Source organism: Cricetulus griseus, chromosome 3, assembly GCF_003668045.3.
Source record: "Cricetulus griseus strain 17A/GY chromosome 3, alternate assembly CriGri-PICRH-1.0, whole genome shotgun sequence".
NCBI classification, from domain to species: Eukaryota; Metazoa; Chordata; class Mammalia; order Rodentia; family Cricetidae; genus Cricetulus; species Cricetulus griseus.
Window position 1 is genome coordinate 170,804,204 of NC_048596.1, and position 17,924 is coordinate 170,822,127.

A 17,924-nucleotide genomic window follows, 5' to 3' on the forward strand; every position below is an offset into this window, starting at 1 on the left:
ACTCAGGCAGGAGTACATCTGGTGGGATTAGACCCTAGACCCTCCTCAGAGGTCAACACCTGCAGATGCTCAAGTCCTGGCTGCAAAATGTCCTGCTTGCACAGAACCTACTCATGCCTTCCTGTATACTTTCAGTCGTTCCTAGCTCACTTATTCCATTTACATCAACTTATGCCCCCTACAGCAATGTGATATCCTAGAAGTTGTTACATTGTCTTGTTTAGGGAATGAGAAAGGTATATCCATGTTGAGTACAGAGGAAAGGCTGACTGTGTCCTGAAGGTTAAAGTGGGGTTTCCTTCCATTTCTGCTCACTCTATTCTTCTGTGGTAGGAACTGTAGGTCTGTCCTGGCTGCTTCCCCTGTTGGTTGGCCTGCTTTGCACAGAACTGGTGTTTCAATTACAGGCCTCTACACCATTTGACACAATGAACTATGGTTAAAGGGCTACCAGTGTGACTCAAGCTTTCCTGAGACACCAAAAGCAGAGACCAGGCTAAAGTTGGGTATAGTGGCACTCATCAGTAATCCTAGGACTCAGGAAGCTGAAGCAAAAGGATAAGCTTGTAAGCCACCCTGGGGTACACAGCAGACTCTGTCAAGAGGAAAAGAAACTTGGGTCTGAAGACTGTTCAGCCCAATCAGCTGCAAATAACTGGCAAGCTAGAAGCCTGAGATGTGGCACAGAGCAAGAGCTTGCTCTAACAATTTCAAACCCCACAACCCTGTCACCTGTTTTCAAAATCAACAGAGGTACACTAGTGGCCTCTGAAAAATCAAGCTACATGAAACTGATGACTGATGTCTTGGTCTGCCTCCTGAAATGGTTCAGGGTTGCTTTGGATACAGGAACATGCTGCAGGAATGACAGCACAGTCACAGGAACAATGACACAAAGAGGCAGAAGGTGCTTGCAGTTTTACCTAAATGTCTTGTCAGGATGGGGCTGACACGCCTGCACTGCCAGTCAGACAAGATTAGCACAGGGAGGCTCTGCAAAGGCAAAGATGGCAGCACTTACAGGAATCCACGATGGGTGAAGGAAAACTACCATCTGCTGGTGGGCACCAGTGTCAATACACTACAAGGGGAAAGGAAGGGCTGGATGAGATCCAAGGCCCTCTCTACCCACGTTAAAACAGAGGAACTTCCTCTGCCTGCCAGTATGTCAGTGCCAACACATTCGGTGTGTGTCTCACTCGTCTCACACCCATAGGAAGGAAAAAAACAATGGCTACTGGAACCAGGAGTGAGAACTCAGGCTCATTCTGCAGCAGGAACACACAGACTGTCAGATAGATGTCTCCCAACTGGAGTCCTGCACACCTGCTCCCTCCCTCCTCCATGAGACAGAAACAGGCAAGACCTGCTGCTCACGGCCCAGGAGCTGTTGTCTGGGAAGTGCAGGGACAGTGTAGGTGTGAGTGTGGGTGTGGGTGGTGGATAAAGGAAAATACTGAGGCAACACCTTAGACTGGAAATTCCTTCACAGTCAAAAGCTACAACTCTATGTACAAACAGCAGTGCCTTGGAGGAGTAGAGTATAGCCATAACAGGCATGTCCCACTAGTTTGCAGTCTGAGGATTCCAGAAACTGCTAAGCATTAGTCATCTCTTTAACATAGCTATCAGCAGTTACAGCTTCTGGCTATGATTCAATAAATTTGCTTCTCTGATGTTTAGAATCTTAAACTATTTTTTTTATTTCAAAAACAAAATCAAAAACAATTTTCCATGGAGAAAAGGTGGGCAGAAGATGGACATGTCATTACCAGGTCCTTCCTACCTCCTCAGGCTTACCAGGTCCTTCCTACCTCCTCAGGCTGGGTGGAGGGAGGAGAACATGGAAGGGCATCACCTCAAGGGCTGTGGGTGGCACATAGCCTTGTGGGTATGGTTTGCAATCTTTAGTCACACAACATCCAGGAAGGGTTAATTCTAGGACAGTGCTCATGGCATCAGCTAGTCAGCCCCTTTCTCTCTGCCCACACACAACATGGTAGAACCAAGCAGCCCCTTCCCCTGTAACAGAGTATTGAGATAATGTCTGTCCTTGCTTCCTGTGCTACTGGGAAAGGAGAAAAACAAGAAAGCAACAAGGTCCAGTGAACTCTTGCAAGCCAGCTGGTACCTGTCCTTGCACAGGTACATTTCTGAGGGCATTTCTGAGACTTGCCTGCACCCTAACCCCTCATATCAGTGGGACAGGTTCAGTCATCTGCACTGGAGTTTACAGAAAAATCAAGCAGAGTTTGAGCCACAAGTGGACTGTGGCACATTTCTGAGTTAGGTTAAAATGTTACATGTGCACAGGAAGCAGATGAAGTTTTTTGAGGGAGATGATGTCGAGGCAGGACAGACATCTAACCCTCTGGGGAGATGCTCCCTGTGGTAATGTCAGGAGCTAGGGTGCTTCGAGGAAGGTGTTGGTTCGGAAGATGGAAGAGACTATCTTCCCTGTAGCATTGATGGTGCCTTCGCTGTCTGAACTGGACTCGGAGTCACTGCTCCCAGAGTAGGCACCCAAGCCAGGGAGGATGCCGATGCAGACAGCAGCAGACGGACAATGGATGGAGGGTCCGCTCAGAGAAGAGCTTCCAAGAGTCATGCAGGATGGAGCCTCTGCCAAAGGGAAGACAGGAAGTCAGTTATCACACTTCCTAATGCTGAAGGGTCATCCCCAGGTCCTGGACACCATGCCAAGGCTTTCTACAGAAAACAGCCCCAGTGCTGCAGAACAAACTCTATGAGTTACTGGAGGCTCTGGACATCTTCGTGTTACAGGTGAGGAAGCTGACAGAGAAGAGAAAACACAGAGTTGAGACTCAGAGTCTGCCCACTCTCTTGCCACCCACCAGTTCTGAGGAGTAACAAACCTCATAGAGTCACCTATCATAGTTTGATTCCCTGTCTTCACAAGTCATGATATTATAGCAAGTGTGAATCAAGTCTGATGTCTTCCTTAGCTACTGCTGTGGCCCTCAACTGGAGGCTAGATCAAGAGACCAACTGTGAGTGATACTAACAATTCTATGATGCCATACTTAGAGACCAGTGTATCGACTAGCAGAGATTATCCATACAGTTATGCTCTTTATGAGGCATTTTCCCATGATGGGGAGATGGGCACCTCAGAAACTCATTTATCACTTTCGCTTTTTAGTCCTTTTATGCTGAGAGCCACTGAAGGAAACATTTAAAACCATGTACACTGTCACAATATATCGGAGCTCTTCTTTCTAGGATACGCACAGGGATTCTGTTACTCCAATGACAAAGGCCTCAATCTACAAAATGCAGAACTTGATGATGAAAGGAAAAGTTAGGGGCATGGAGAGATAGCTGAGATTAAAGCATATACTGTGCTCTCGAAGAAGACCTGAGTTGAGTTCCCAGCACACACAGCCTGTTCACAACCTATAATTTGGGACCCAGAAGCCCTCTGATGGCCTCCATGGCATGGCATTCATGCATATACACCCAGACATATACGTATACACGTAATTAAAAACCAAAATCTCTTTTAAAAAAATTCAAACAAACCTAAATTGAGAATGGTACTTCATTCTTTCTTCCCTCTGAATGTTTCTAGCCTCATTTAGTCACTGTAACAACTTATATGTAGGTGTTCTCCCTGCTTACTGATGAGGGAAGTCAAATAAGTTGCTAAGTACACAGGTTAGAGTATAAAACACTAAAGTAAACCTTTGCCAGAAGATGCTGCACTAAAGTGATGCCAAAGCTCAACGGAGCAGAGAAGGTTCAGTTCCTAAGTCACCGCCTGGGGCTGACAAGGACATCCCTTTTGGTGTTTGCCTTCTATAAATCTACATCTCACTTGTGCAGATACCTCAAGAGAATGCAAGAGACACTGACTCCAAGGCTATATTGAGAAGAGCCATCAGCTGTTGGACACAGAATGCAGCTCAGGGTGTCTGTTCCTTTCCAGTAAGCAACAGAGAAGCTGCTGGGGATAAGCAAAGCTCAAACATCTCAGAAAGCACAAGAGCAGTGACTGGGAGGCAATGGCAATGCTTACAACAAATATCACAAAAGCTAGCAAGTTTAAAGATATAAAGAGCTTTTCTAATCTGTTAAAAAACAAACAAGCTGTGGGGGTACCGGGGAAACGAATTCAGTGGTAGGCGCTTTCATTTGTCTAGCATGTACTAGGGCTCTGAGTTTTTTGATCCCTAGCACTGCAAAAAAAAAAAAAAAAAAAAGAAAGGAAAAAAATCAAGAAGCCATCCATCAACAACCAAAAAGCACAAAGAGCAGCAGGATATAGCAGTACATACCTATCATCCCAACACTTGGGAGGCTGGGACAGGAAGGCTATTGCAAGTTCAACACCAGCCAGGGCTATAAATAATAATGATGATGGTGGTGATGACAATAAAAAAATAATGGGTACCCTGGGATATAATCAGTTAGTAGCATTCTTGTCTAGCATGGTATGAAGTCCTGGCTTTGATCCCCAACATTGCAAAAACTTGGCATGGCAATTGTGCTAGATCATTTCATGTCAACTTAACACAAACTAGAGTTACTTGGAAGGAGGGAAACCTCAACTGAGAAAATGCCTCCATAAGATCTGGCTATAGGGTAGTTTCTTAATTGGTTATTGATGGGGGAGGGTCCAACCCATTGTGGGTGGTGCCATCCTTGGGTTGGCGTTCCTGGGTTCTGTAAGAAAGCAGGCTGAGAGATTTGCGATGTGATCCTCCAGCAAGGGAGTTCGCCTGATAAGAGAAAATGAAAAGCTGTGGATTCCTTCCAGACTAATATGGTTTGATCAAGCAAGACCCCTTGAAGCAGTGACCCAACTGATCCTACATCCAAAACAGCTGAGAAGATACAGCCTTACAGACTACAAAAACAAGGACTTGGTCAGATTTCTGTGTTTTATCATGATCCCCATGTTTATATGGTGGATTACATTGATGGATTTTCGTATGGTGAGCCATCCTTGCATCCCTGGAATGAAGCCTACTTGATCATAGTGGATGATTTTTCTGATGTGTTCTTGGATTCGCCAATATTTTCAAGAACTTCAAATACAATATTGAAGAGATATGGAGAGAGTGGGCAACCTTGTCTTATACCTGATTTTAGAGAAATCACATTGAAAGACAAACATGAGCCTTCATCCAGTAGCTGATGGAAGCAGAAGTAGAGATCCACAGCTAAACACTGAGCCAAACTCCTGGAATCCAATTTCAGAGAGGGAGGAGTGACCAACAAAGGGATCAAGACCATGCTGGGAAAACCCACAGAAACAGCTGACCTGAACAAGTGGGAGCTCATGGACCCCAGTCTGACAGCTGGGGAACCAACATAGGACCAAACCAGGACCCCTGAATTGTGGGTGTCAGTTAGGAGCACTGGGCAGTCTATGGGGCCTCTGGCAGTGGAACCAGGATATATCCCTAGTGCACAAATGGACTTCAGGAGCCCATTTCCCATGGAGGGACACTCTCTTAGCCTAGATACACAGGGGAGAGCCTAGGTCCTGCTCCAAATGACTTGACAGATTTTGATAATCCCCTCATGGAAGGCCTCACCTTTCCTGTGGAGTGGATGGGGGGGTGGGATGGGGGATTGGTGGGGGACATGGGAGGAGGGAGGGAGAGGGAACTGGGATTGATATGTAAAATAAGATTGTTTCTAATTTGAATAAAATTTACAAAAAAAAAAGAAAGAAAGAAAGAAAGAAAGAAAGAAAGAAAGAAAGAAAGAAAGAAAGCAGGCTGAGCAAGCCATAAGGAGCAATCCAGTAAGTAGCACCCCTCCATGGCCTCTGCATTAGCTGTTGCCTCCAGGTTCTTCCCTCACTGATTTTGATGAACTGTTATATAGAAGTGCAAGTGAAATAAACCCTTTCCTCCCCAAGTTGCTTTTGATCATGGTGTTTCATCATGGCAATAAAAACCCTAAGACAGTAATGCATGCCTATTATTCCAGTACTTGGGAAATAGAGGCAGGAAGATTAGAAGCTGAAGATTACCCTTGGCTCTATAGTGTGAGGCCAGCATGGCCACCTTGCCTAGCCAAAAAAAAAAAAGACCCATAACAAGCAATTCACAGAATAATGAAGCCTGAGTTCTAAACACAGGAAAAGAAACAATTATTAGGAAGGAATGTGTGAGTTACAGGCTCAAGAAAATTTGGCAATGACCTCCAAACTTAACCAACTGTTGTGGACTGTGGTTCTCTGAGCAAAATAACCACCATCTTCATCAGACCAGCTGTAGCTACTTGCAAGAGACCATCCCAATCAGGCCTGCTGACTGTTGACATTCCCTTAGAGGAGGAGAGGATAGAGAGGGTCACTAGACCACCCTTTCTAAAGGTGAAGGCTCATTCTATGTCCTGGGCACAGTGCCTAGGCTTTCCCTGAAAAAGCCCTAGCACAACAAAACAACCCAGATAACTAGAAGACGACTGTGGTCATCCTTGTGTTATAAAAGGAGACTCCTGTCACCCCTCTCAGCCATCTATTACTCTGCCCTAATTACACCTGAGGTGGAGTGTAGGGGTATCTTGGAAGGTGGTAGAGTACACAGGCTGGGAAAGGTTAGCTGACTCCATCTATGTAACTAAGGGAAGCAAGCCGTTATCCATGCAGGGTGAAGACTCCCCAGTATGGCTACTTTGGGATCTCCCATGCTCCTGCAGTAACCTCTCATCCATGCTCTGTAAGTGAGCCCAATAATGTCTTATTCTCCAGGGTGAATTCTGGTGGACTCTTCCTTTGGTTGGTTGTTGAGGCTTTATGAGAAGGGGGCAGATGTGTACGTCTCTGTCGGGAAGGAGTCTTCACTACATTAGTGACGTTCCTGAGAACTGTTTACAGAAGCAAAAGGGAGGTATCTATAGAGGCTGTGCTGGTCAGTGTCTGCCAACCTGGGACAAACTTAATCACCTGAGAAGAGGGAACCTCAACTGAGGAATTGTCCTCATCAGACTGACCTGTGGGCATGTCTGTGGGGCATTTTCTTAATTAATGACAGATGTAGGAGGGCCAAGTCCACTGTAGGCAGTGCCACCCCTGGGCAGGTGGTCCTAGGTTGTATAAGAAAACAAGCAGAGCTAGCCACGGCCATCAAGCCAGTAAGCAGCGTTCCTCCATGGCTCCTGAGTTCCTGCCCTGACTTCCTATATTGATAGGTTGTGAACTAAAGAGCACAATAAACCTTTTCCTCCTCCAAGTTGATTTGGTCAGGGGTTTATTAAAGCAACAGAGAAGCAAACTAGGCCAGCAGGTAAGAGGCTAAGAATAAAGACTCTTGAGCTGGGGCTGCAACTCGGTGTAGTCAGAGCAGAGTGCAACCCAAGTGCGCAAGATTCTGGGTTCCATCAACAGGACTGTGGGGGAAGAGGGAAGGAAACAAGTCTATCTTCAATGGACATGAATGGTCTCTAAGATGTGCTAAATGAAAAAGGTGAGAAGCAGAACAACATGCATCATTTGGAGAGAATCAGAAACATGCCCATGCACATATATGACAAAGCCCAAAAAACCAAAAACATGAAAAACTGTTAGCAGTGTGTGGTCTGGGAAGAAACTGGTGACTAGTGAGCAGGGGAGACTTACTTTTCTACTGTGTTCTTTTTAACCCCCTTTCTAAGTTATTATGTACATATATTACTTATTTAGACATTGATTTAAAAAGGCAAATAAAAAATTCAAAGAGCATCCTGGCCATTTCAATCAGAGCAGAATGGCTAATTTTGGGGGAGGGTGGGGTGATGGTAAAAATCTGATGGTTTTAATATTTGAGACATGACAGTAAGTTATATAATTCATTCCCTTGTTGTATTATTATGCACCACACAGAGTGCTTACATAGCTGAGAATAAAAGACTCAAGTTCAGAGTGCCTAGGAGGGCCATTGGAAGGATGGAGCTAAGTACAGAGTGGCAACAGGAATTTGGACTATTGTGACACTGGAATTGCTTAAGTGAAAGGACCAGAACCTCCAATTATCCAGGAAGTTTAAAGAGAGAAAAGAGACTGCAACTCTGACAAATTTCATTCCAAAAGCAGTTAACTGCCCAAAGAGAACAAATTGGTGCCCTCTGATCTCACCATTTGGGATGTTTCCTGCCAACGCCTGCCTTTGCCCAGCCACACTGTCGTATCAAGTTAGCAGAGAAAATCATGAATAGAGAATGTTCATGGAATGCAGGCAGATGGAGAGCACACAGGCCACCTTGCATATTTGTTGGCTCTGCTCAAGACAGTTTTCTGTGGGGTAGCTCAATTTCTGTCAGGGTTGAGGTTACCTTCTGGAGGACCAAGGCAAAGCCTTCCCCCACAAAGCCCAAAAGTGAAGCAAGCTTCAAGGATGGCTGGTTGATTCTAGGTCTTTTCTCCTAGCAAAGGAAGGTACTTCTTGTCTAGCTTATACAAGAATGCAGGGCTAGGAAGGCGGCAGCATTTTGAATGACAAATATAAACCTCTTACACATATGTAAGATAGGCCTGGATGGAGACAGAAGGAATGTACAATGGTGTTTCTCTGTGGAAATGAAAGTGGATGGAAGAGGGTGTGGGAGGAACAGACTCTTCACTGATGACCCTTTTAAAAGATACAGGTACTTGGTACTATGGAGAAGCAACTGAAAAAGTATCCTCTACTTGTTTAAGAAAGAAATAAATGTAATCCCTGTTTTATAAATGACCAACTGAGTTGGATTTAGATCCGCAGTTCCACAGGTGGAACAAAAAACAGACTCTTGAATTTTTCATTTGGCCCAAGAACATTCCCCTTTACTTACAGTTTCATGCTACCTAATACAGAGGCAGATAAAACGTCACCACCTTCAAGGAAAAAAGACTCCTGAATACCATTAGACTCTAGGCTCAATCCAATCCAACCACTAGCAGGAGCTGGGCATTCTGTCTCCCACAAGTGAAATCAAGAAACCTGACATTTGGCAAGACATAGAAAAACCTTTTGTGAGCAGAGGCCACCTGACTAGGGCTTATAAACACTCCTGGGAGAACACAATTGTTATTTATCAGCTCTACTGGTTCATAACACACTACTTTTGTAGGGCAGCTGACACATTCATGGTAGGAATTTCTGCTTAGTATAAAACAGTTTGGCAAATTAGATTTAAGGCAGGCTTATTTGAAGAGAAACAATGCACCCGTTTATACAAGATGCAGTGAGTCCTGTCTTTTCTACAGTTCTCGTCCATCATGAGTAAAAGGAAGAAATGAAGGGACCACACCCACCTTGAGCCTTGTCATCTGGGTCGGGGTCTGGTTTCAGTCTTTTCACACTATTGCCACTCTCTGAGCTGTAACAAAAAAACATGGTGATTTGAGCTATGTTGACTCTTTGAGATCAACACTGAGGGAATTGGAGCAGCAGAGACATTTATGAGAGTCTGGGGCAGTCTCAACAGCTGGGATGACTGAAATGAAAAGCTGTCATTTCACTTCCAAACTTCTGCCCAAATATAAAATCTACCTCCTGACAAACACAAGGACACAGAATGCCAACTTTGGCTTTCTGTTATCTTTGTCATTCAACTTGGGTATAACCACTGATGGATTTCAAGAGCATTATACATTTTCACAATGGCAAAAATTTAAATTATTAAAGGAAGTATTTTTGATGATATGCAGAGTCACTCAAAAGATTTTCACTAAAATAGTATCTAAAAAAATATGTTTCAATAGTGAAAGACATCATACCAGAGCAAGAGATGGTGACACAGTCTAAACAGGTATCTCATATATATGAGCCATAGTCTAATTTGTGGCATGAAACACAAGTAGTAGTGCATAGAAGAGAGCGAATATAGCACAAGATCTGAAGGTCTCTTTTGTGGGAGGGGTGTGGTGCTAGGGAGATTGTATCCACAGCTTCTCAAGAGAAGGCAAGTGCTTTAGCACAGAGCTGCAGCCCCAGTCCTAGGTCTTCTGTTTGCATAATTTTTAAGGAGGTAAGATAGCTATTTATATGCCTGCCTGGTAAATTTCAAGAACTATTACTAAAAGAATAGAAACAAAGTATATATAATGGAAAGAAAAAATATTTTAAGGTCTTATTCATTCCCCACCCCAAAAGAATATAAGAAAAAGTATTTTAAAAAGTGAAAGGAAGAATGGGAATGTAGCTCAGTCAGGTAGACTGTGGCCAATGCCCTGGAAAAGGTGTGGGTTCAGTCCCCAAAACAGCATAAACTGGGCACACTGGCACATTCCTGTAATCCCAGTACTTAGGTGGAGCAGGAGGATGAGAAGTCCAAGGCCATCTTTGGCTGTACATGGAGTTTGAGACCAGATTGGTATACACATACCCTGCTCTTTAAATAAATAATAAATAAATATAAATGAAACAAAGAGCAAAAGTAAAAAAGACAACACTAAGATGATAGACATTTTAAAATCTGAATATAGACCACACAAACTCGGGGAAAAAAAAAAAAAAAACAGATGAAGTGAATACATTTTAAATCAATCATGTAAAGGTGCATATCTAAAAACAAAAGAAAAACAAACCCCCAAAACTCAATACCCAGAAAGATTAAAAGTGGAAGCATGGCTGGGCATTGGTGGTGCATGCCTTTAATCCCAGCACTCGGGAGGCAGAGGCAGGTGGATTTCTGTGAGTTCCAGGCCAGACTGGTCTCCAGAGCGAGTGCCAGGATAGGCTCCAAAGCTACACAGAGAAACCCTGTCTCAAAAAACAAAAACAAACAAAACAAACAAACAAAAAATGTGAAAGCATGGATCAAAAGAGAATCAAGGCAAATACTAATAAGAAAAAGCCTAGGTACTATGGTGCTATTCTTCACGGTCAACTTGACTGCATCTGGGATTAACAGGGTGTCTTATCTCTGTTCTAGTCCTGTGAAGAGACACCATGACTAAAGCAACTCTCATAAGAAAACATTTTATTCGGGAACTGGGATTGACATGTAAAACAATCTTGCTTACAGTTTCAGAGGTTTAGTTCATTATCATCATGGCAGGGAGTGTAAGAGAGACAGACAGATAAGAGACAGATAAAGATTTTCCTCAAAATCACTTAAAACATCAACTGAAGGAACAAGTAGCACAGTCTAAAGCCCTACCAAAAGAATTAGGATTGGGAGGCATGGTGGAGTACACTTGTAATACTAGCACTTGGGAGGCTGAGGCAAGTATAGAGAATAGCCTGGTCTATACAAGTTCCAAGCCAGTCTGGGCTACACAGTGAAACACTGTCTTAAGGAAAAAAAAAAAAAAAATAGAGGGAGATTTTATAGGTTTAAAGAGAAATCAGGCGCTAGGGAAATGTCTGGAGATCTACAAAGATAACACCAACTAACAATCTAAGCAACAGTGGAGAGGCTACCTTAAATGCCCTCCCCTGATAATGAGATTGATGACTAACTTATATGCCATCCTATAGCCTTCATCCAGCAGCTGATGGAAGTAGAAGCAGACACCTACAGATAAACTCTGAACTGAACTAGAATCCAGTTGCAGAGAAGAAGTGATGAGCAAAGGGGTCAAGACCAAGCTGGTGAAACCCACAGAAACAGCTGACCTGAACAAGGGAGAGCTCTTGGTCCCCAGACTGATAGCTGGGAAACCAGCATAGGACTGATCAAGACCCCATGAATGTGGGTGTCAGTGAGGAGACCTCAGAAATCTATGGGGCCTCTTCTAGTAGATCAGTATTTATCCCTAGCATTGGTGTGGATTTTTGAGAGTCCATTCCACATAGAGGGATACTCCCTGAGCCAAGACACACAGGGGTGGGCCTAGGCCCTATCACAAAGAATATAACAGACTCTGAAGACACCCCCCCCATGGAAGGCCTCATTCTCCCTGGGGAGCAGAAAGGGTATGGGATAGGTAGGGTGTTAGTTGGGGGGGGGGAGCAGGAGAGAAGGGGAGGGAGAGGGAACTGGGATTGACATGTAAAACAATCTTGTTTCTAATTCAAATAAAAAAATGAAGAAAAAACCCCACAAGTTATGATATATAAACCACAATATCACAACCCAATTAAGTTAGAAATTATTAAAGGAAAAATAAATATTGAATTTCATAGCCTGTAAGATACTATGATTATAATGTGTTAGTAATGTGGGTGGGGGGTAATATTAGAACTGAGTGAAGTATGGACACATTATCTCAATATTGAAAATTTAAGATGTATTTCAATATTATTTCTGAGACAAAGAAGAAATCACAGTGGTAATTTTAAAAACATAGTAGGAAATATAAAGCTGTATTTGAGAGCTGAAAGACTATCAATGAGTGCCTCTAATTGAAAAGACTGAAAATGAGTGAGTATGGATATCCCACAGGAGTTCATAACAATAAATACAAGAATAAACTTGAAAAAAGCGAAGGTGATCACTTTAAAGATATGAAACAGGTTGTTTTGATGCTTCATACACACCCTGGGGGCTTCCAGACTTTCACAGGAGATCTGAATCGTTCATGCAACTTTGATAACGAAGATTCCCACACTTTAAGTTTACTAAACCAGAATTAGTATGAAGCCCAGGAGTCCATATTATAAACAAACTCTCAGGTTATTTTGAATAAACTAGGGCGAGGGGGGGGGAGATCAGAAACTACTGCCCCAAGAGGCTAATGTGTCACCTTGCTACAAAAGCAACATTAAATGATATAGTTTGAAAACCCAAGAGAGCCTCTATACAGACCAACAAGAAAGCTAACAGAGCCCTTCCTAAGTATGATATAAAGACTAATCAAGGGAGACAGTTGAAATACCCACGTGGTAACAGCAAGAGTACCCAGGAGTACCAACTGGAGAGCTCATGAAACTGGCCCAGGTCTGATTCCTAACAGCAATGAACTTTGGGAAGCTTACACGGATGGTAAAAGATCCATGGCTTTTTAAAGTTCCTCCTCAGACCACTGATCCTCCCCATGCGCTGCTGTACCATGATGACATTTTTACATGTGCTCAGTGTTCCTAGGAACATCTGCAGCAGACAGATGTTGTGCCAAACTGCAAGACTGCATCAATACACTCTATTCAAAACATGTGGCTGGTTGCCAACACACCATATTGATTTTCCTAATAGACTGCACTTAACATCATTTCGCCCACGGGCTGGTTGGTCAAGCTGATTCAATCACTCTGGTGCCATTTCAGGATTTGAAAAGAGAAGAGCAAACATGACAAAGAACTTATCAGAATCTGTGGTAGTGCTTCTACCCCCACATCAGTCAAAATGAGCTGTAGCCAGGCCTATAACCCTGTCACAGCTGCGGTATTCTCTCAGTGCCTTTATAGCAGCTGTCCTCTTGGTTGTTTTCTCCCTTGCCTGCCTGTCAGAGAGCCCTGGTGCCCTACCCCATCAACATCTTTCTAAGCCCCTCTCTAACTTTCCAGCAGAGCTGTGCTCCTCCTTCATGCTGTCACGGCTCACCAGCAACAATCCTGAAGCACCTGCTGCCTCATTTGCCTAGAGATACAAAAGCTCAAACACTGAACTACTGCTTTATTACTTTATGACCTTGGACAAAAGTTCTTCATCTGTCAAGTTGTCCTTCCATCTGTAAAACAGGGGTCATAATAAATGATACACTATGGAACTGGTGAGAGGAATTTGTGAGATCATTAGAGGAAATCTGACACACTGTAGGCACTCAATGAAGAAGAGCTACACGTCAGGTGAATAGTGATCCAGTCAGTCTAGGGTCAAAGGCTACAGGGACACTAAATCTGGCAGGAAAGAGAAAGGCAAGCGCACTAAGAGCTTTGTCATAGCAACATGCTGAATAACCATTTGCACTGGGTAGCATTACAAGTGGCCAGAGAGACATGGCCAAAGAGAGATTTACACCGTGTGCACACTGGCTGACCTCTTATGCTTCACAGCTCCTGCCAGCAGCTTTGCCTGGGAGAACTTGTTCTTGGTTTCTATGGGTTTCACAGCCAGCTTCTTCTCGACTTCCTTATTTTCTGTAGAAATTCCAACCTTGTTGAGATTACTGTGAGTTACAGGTTAAGGGTCAGATTAAGCAAAAGGAAGAAATGCTACAAAGCAAAAGGTAAATCCAGTGGATAACAAATAGAGCCCACAAGCCCCCTTGGCAGAACTTCACAAGAACCTTCCTGCTTTGGCTTCCCATGTGGTTGGGATATAGGCTTAAACCACCAGATCCTGTGTGTATGTGCATATATGTATTTGAGTGCAGGCATGTCTGTGACTGTGTGCATGTGTGGATGTCAGGACAACCTCAGGATTTGTTTTTGAGACTTGTTTCATTAAGTAACCTCCTGCTTCAAACTCCTGAATGTGCCCTGCCCTGCTTATGATTTTTAAAATGGCCTTTGGACTCTTATGTCTGCAGACATCTCATCTAAAATCTTCTTAGTGGAAGTAATCTGAGGTACTGCACCAGCAGGACAAGCTGCTCCTCACGGTTGACAACTGAATGTCACTAATAGTCATGAGGACATTCTGCAAAACTCAATTTCACCCTTGGGAGGTGAGACTTATCTAAGGAAGTCATATATAATTTTTCAATTTCCTTTATATTCCTTAAGATCTTTGTTTTGTGGCTGGAATGATGATTCAGGGAGTAAACGGCCCTTGACACAGTGCTTGAGTTCAATATCTAGAACTCACATGGTTCTAGATATTGTTGTCCTCTGACTTTCCACACACACACACACACACACACACACACACACACACACACACACACACACACACACATACACATATATACTGGGGGTGGGGTTGTGGGAGGTAGGCTGACAGGCTGGACCTGATGACACAGGCCTATATTCCAGCTACCTGAGAGGGTAAGGCTACCTGAGAGGGTAAGGCAGGAGGATCTTAGAGTTAAGCTCTTCCCTGAGTTACAGACTGATCATGCCAGCCTGAGAAAGTTAAAAAGATCCTGTCTCACACTAAAAAGTAGAAAAGGGCTGGGAATGTTGGTTAGTGGTAGAGAGGTTGCCAAGCATATGCAAGGTCCTAGGTTCACTCCCTAGTATCATAAAAAGGGAGAGAAGCCCTAAGCAGAGCACTTGTCACATCATGTTCACCGCTAGCATCAGGTTTGTCACTCCTGCTGTTCTCCCCATTAGCTCCTTCCCTTCTATGCTCTTCTTCACAACTTACTGAGCACATAAATATTCCGACGTCGTCAGGATGCAATAATGCCTTCCTGCACAACAGTGACATCTAGTGCCCAAGAAATCTAAGAAGCAGCCTTTGAAAAACAGAAATCTAGTTACCAGACATAGGTCATCAGGCTTGGTGACAAATGTCTTTACCGACTGAGCCATCTTGCCAGTCCTAAATCTTCATTTTCTTAAAATCATGTTTAAGCCTGTGGGGACCTCACCATTCCCACCCCACAACCCCTGAGACACACACACACACACACACACACACACACAATGCACATTTCCAGGCAAATGTATAGAAGTCAGAAGATAACTTTCAGGAGTCAGTCTTTCTTTCTACTATATGGATCTCAGGAATCAAACTCAGGCCATCAGGTTCTAACTGCTGAGCCACCTTTTTAGCCTTAAGCAATAATTTTTCATTTTTATGAATGAAAGAGAGAAGAGACTTAATTTTCCTAGGGAAAAATGTCAAGATCATCAGCACCTTGTGGTTTTTATCTATAATTGTCACTAAGGCACAGAAACTCAAAAAGAAAAAAACAAATCTACTTATAAGTAGCAAAACATGAAAATAAGCACACCAAAACATACAAGTATTTATAACAAGACACAGATTTTAGAAAACCATTTAACTTTTCTTTAGGTTTTGTGAGACAGGGTTTCTCTGTGTGGACCTGGCTATTCCCAAACTCAGAGATCCACCTGCCTCTGCCTCCCAAGTGGTGGGATTAAACATGTGTGCCGGCACTGACCCACTAGCTTTTCATTTTTTAAAGCAGAGAAAAGACCATCAAGATGGTCCAGCAGGTAAAGGCAGCTGCTGCCAAGCCTGCCGACCTGAGTGTGAGTCTACATGGTGGAAGGAGTGAACTGACTCCTACAAGTTGTCCTTTGACCCACCTTCATATGCATGCTCCTATTCTTCAACTAATAAATGGTTTTTAGCACTCAAGGAAAAGTTCTAACCTTTGACAGGAAGCGGGTACTAAATTTTTTATTCACATTCAAAGCAGGGTTTTTTTTCCTCCTTAAACTCTCTCACTCTGAAACAAACACATCTCAAAATTTTGGGGCTTTACTGTGTGTGTGTGTGTGTGTGTGTGTGTGTGTGTGTGTGTGTGTGTGTCTGTGTGTGTGTGTGTGTGTGTGTTGGGGGACATACACCTATATGTAGAGGCCATAGGAGAAAACATCAGGTATCTTTCCTCTATCATTTTCCACCTTATTCCTTTGAGATAGGGTCTCTCACTGAATGCTGTTTCATTCCAAAGCTAGTAACAGCCAGACCAGCTGGCCATCAAGCCCAAGAATATTCTGGTCTCACTGTCCCAAGCCAGCCATACCTGGTTTTTTCACATGGGTGTTGGGGAGTAGAACTCAAGTCTTCATGCCTGTACAGAGAGCACTTGGTACACCATCCACTGAACCATTTCCCCAGACGAACTTTTTTTTAAGTTTATTTTATGTGCATGAGTGTTTGTCTGCATATTTGTAGGTACACCATATGTGTGCAGCCATCTGTGGAGGTCAGAAGAAGGGCATAAGATCCCCTGGCACTGGAAACAGATGATTGTGCACTGTCAAATGGGTGCAAGAGCTAGTCAAAGACTGAGCCATCTCTTCATGCTCCAGATAAGGCATTTTTAATTATACAATTTTGGATATGTGTAATTTTGCTAAATATTAGCATAATCTGAATGAGTACTACTGTTACATGACACATCATAGCTCATTTGTATTCACAAGTATTGCATTATAGAATACACCGTGTCAAAGAGCAAAGCTAAGAGTCAGCATCTAATCTAGAGTGCCCATAAATAAATATCCAATCCCTCCAGTCCTGTCTCCACATATCTGGCTACTTGGATGTTTGGAATCAGTATTATATATCTGCAGCAAAGGACCTGCTTTCCTTCAGTCTTGCAAGACATCTTATCAGAGCTTTCCTAGTTTCCAACTAAAGCCAACACCTTGAAGCCTTTCCAATCCTCTACTACGGTGCCACCAAGCAGAAGGTTTCTTGTCCTTTCCTTCAAGTTAAAAAGGGAAGAGCATTTTACATTCCTAGCACTACTCTCTAGAATGTCCCTCTGGTGGACATTTATTTGTTAATCTGCCAACCTAAAATAAAACAATTTATATGAAAAGTATAATATATTTTCTTAGAGGAGAAAAGCCTGGTGTCTGAAACATGACACAGAAAGATCTGCCTATCTCCACAAATAGGCTCATAATAGTATTCTGGAACCCTTAGGGCAGAAGTGGAGGTTTAGAAGAGCCAATCTTGGGGCTGGAGAGATGACTCAAAGGTTAAGAGCACAGGCTGTTCTTCCAAAGATCCTGAGTTCAATTCCCAGCAACCACATGGTGGCTCACAGCCATCTGTAATGAGATTGGGTGCCCTCTTCTGGCCTGCAGACATACATACATACACTGTATACATAATAAATCTTAAAAAAAGAAAAGTCAATCTTAAATTTACAGTTGAAACTGAGGGTAACTTTGCATCAACTCCCAGCCTAGACTGTACCCAAATGCCACTAATGGAACCAAGACGGGCAGCCAGTACTTATCCTTCCAGTCCTGACATTAAGTTCCAGAGCATCTGCCCACATTTCCTCCCATGCAACTCTGTAGTGGATCTACTGTACACTCTCCGCAGGAAAACGCAAGCTAGCATAAATATAATCCTACCATCAAGCTGGGCATAGTGGCATATACCTTTAAGCCCTGGGGAGGCAGAGACAGATAGATTTCTGTATGTTAGGCGCCAGTGTGGTCTAC

At 43.3% G+C, this 17,924-nt stretch overlaps 1 protein-coding gene across 3 annotated transcripts in view; it reads right to left on the reverse strand.

The window, feature by feature from the left end:
- Positions 1-1,678: 1,678 nt before the first annotated feature.
- Positions 1,679-17,924, reverse strand: part of Psme3ip1 (proteasome activator subunit 3 interacting protein 1) — a 33,269-nt gene continuing 17,023 nt past the window's right edge. For all 3 annotated transcript variants that reach the window (XM_027405647.2, XM_027405645.2, XM_027405646.2), the window contains exons 6-8: positions 13,859-13,989; positions 9,248-9,312; positions 1,679-2,622 (exon numbers count right to left, since the gene is read on the reverse strand). In XM_027405647.2, coding sequence (XP_027261448.1) covers positions 2,405-2,622; positions 9,248-9,312; positions 13,859-13,989 — 414 coding nt within the window. In that variant the 3' untranslated portion in view covers positions 1,679-2,404. The remainder of the gene's footprint in view (positions 2,623-9,247; positions 9,313-13,858; positions 13,990-17,924) is intronic.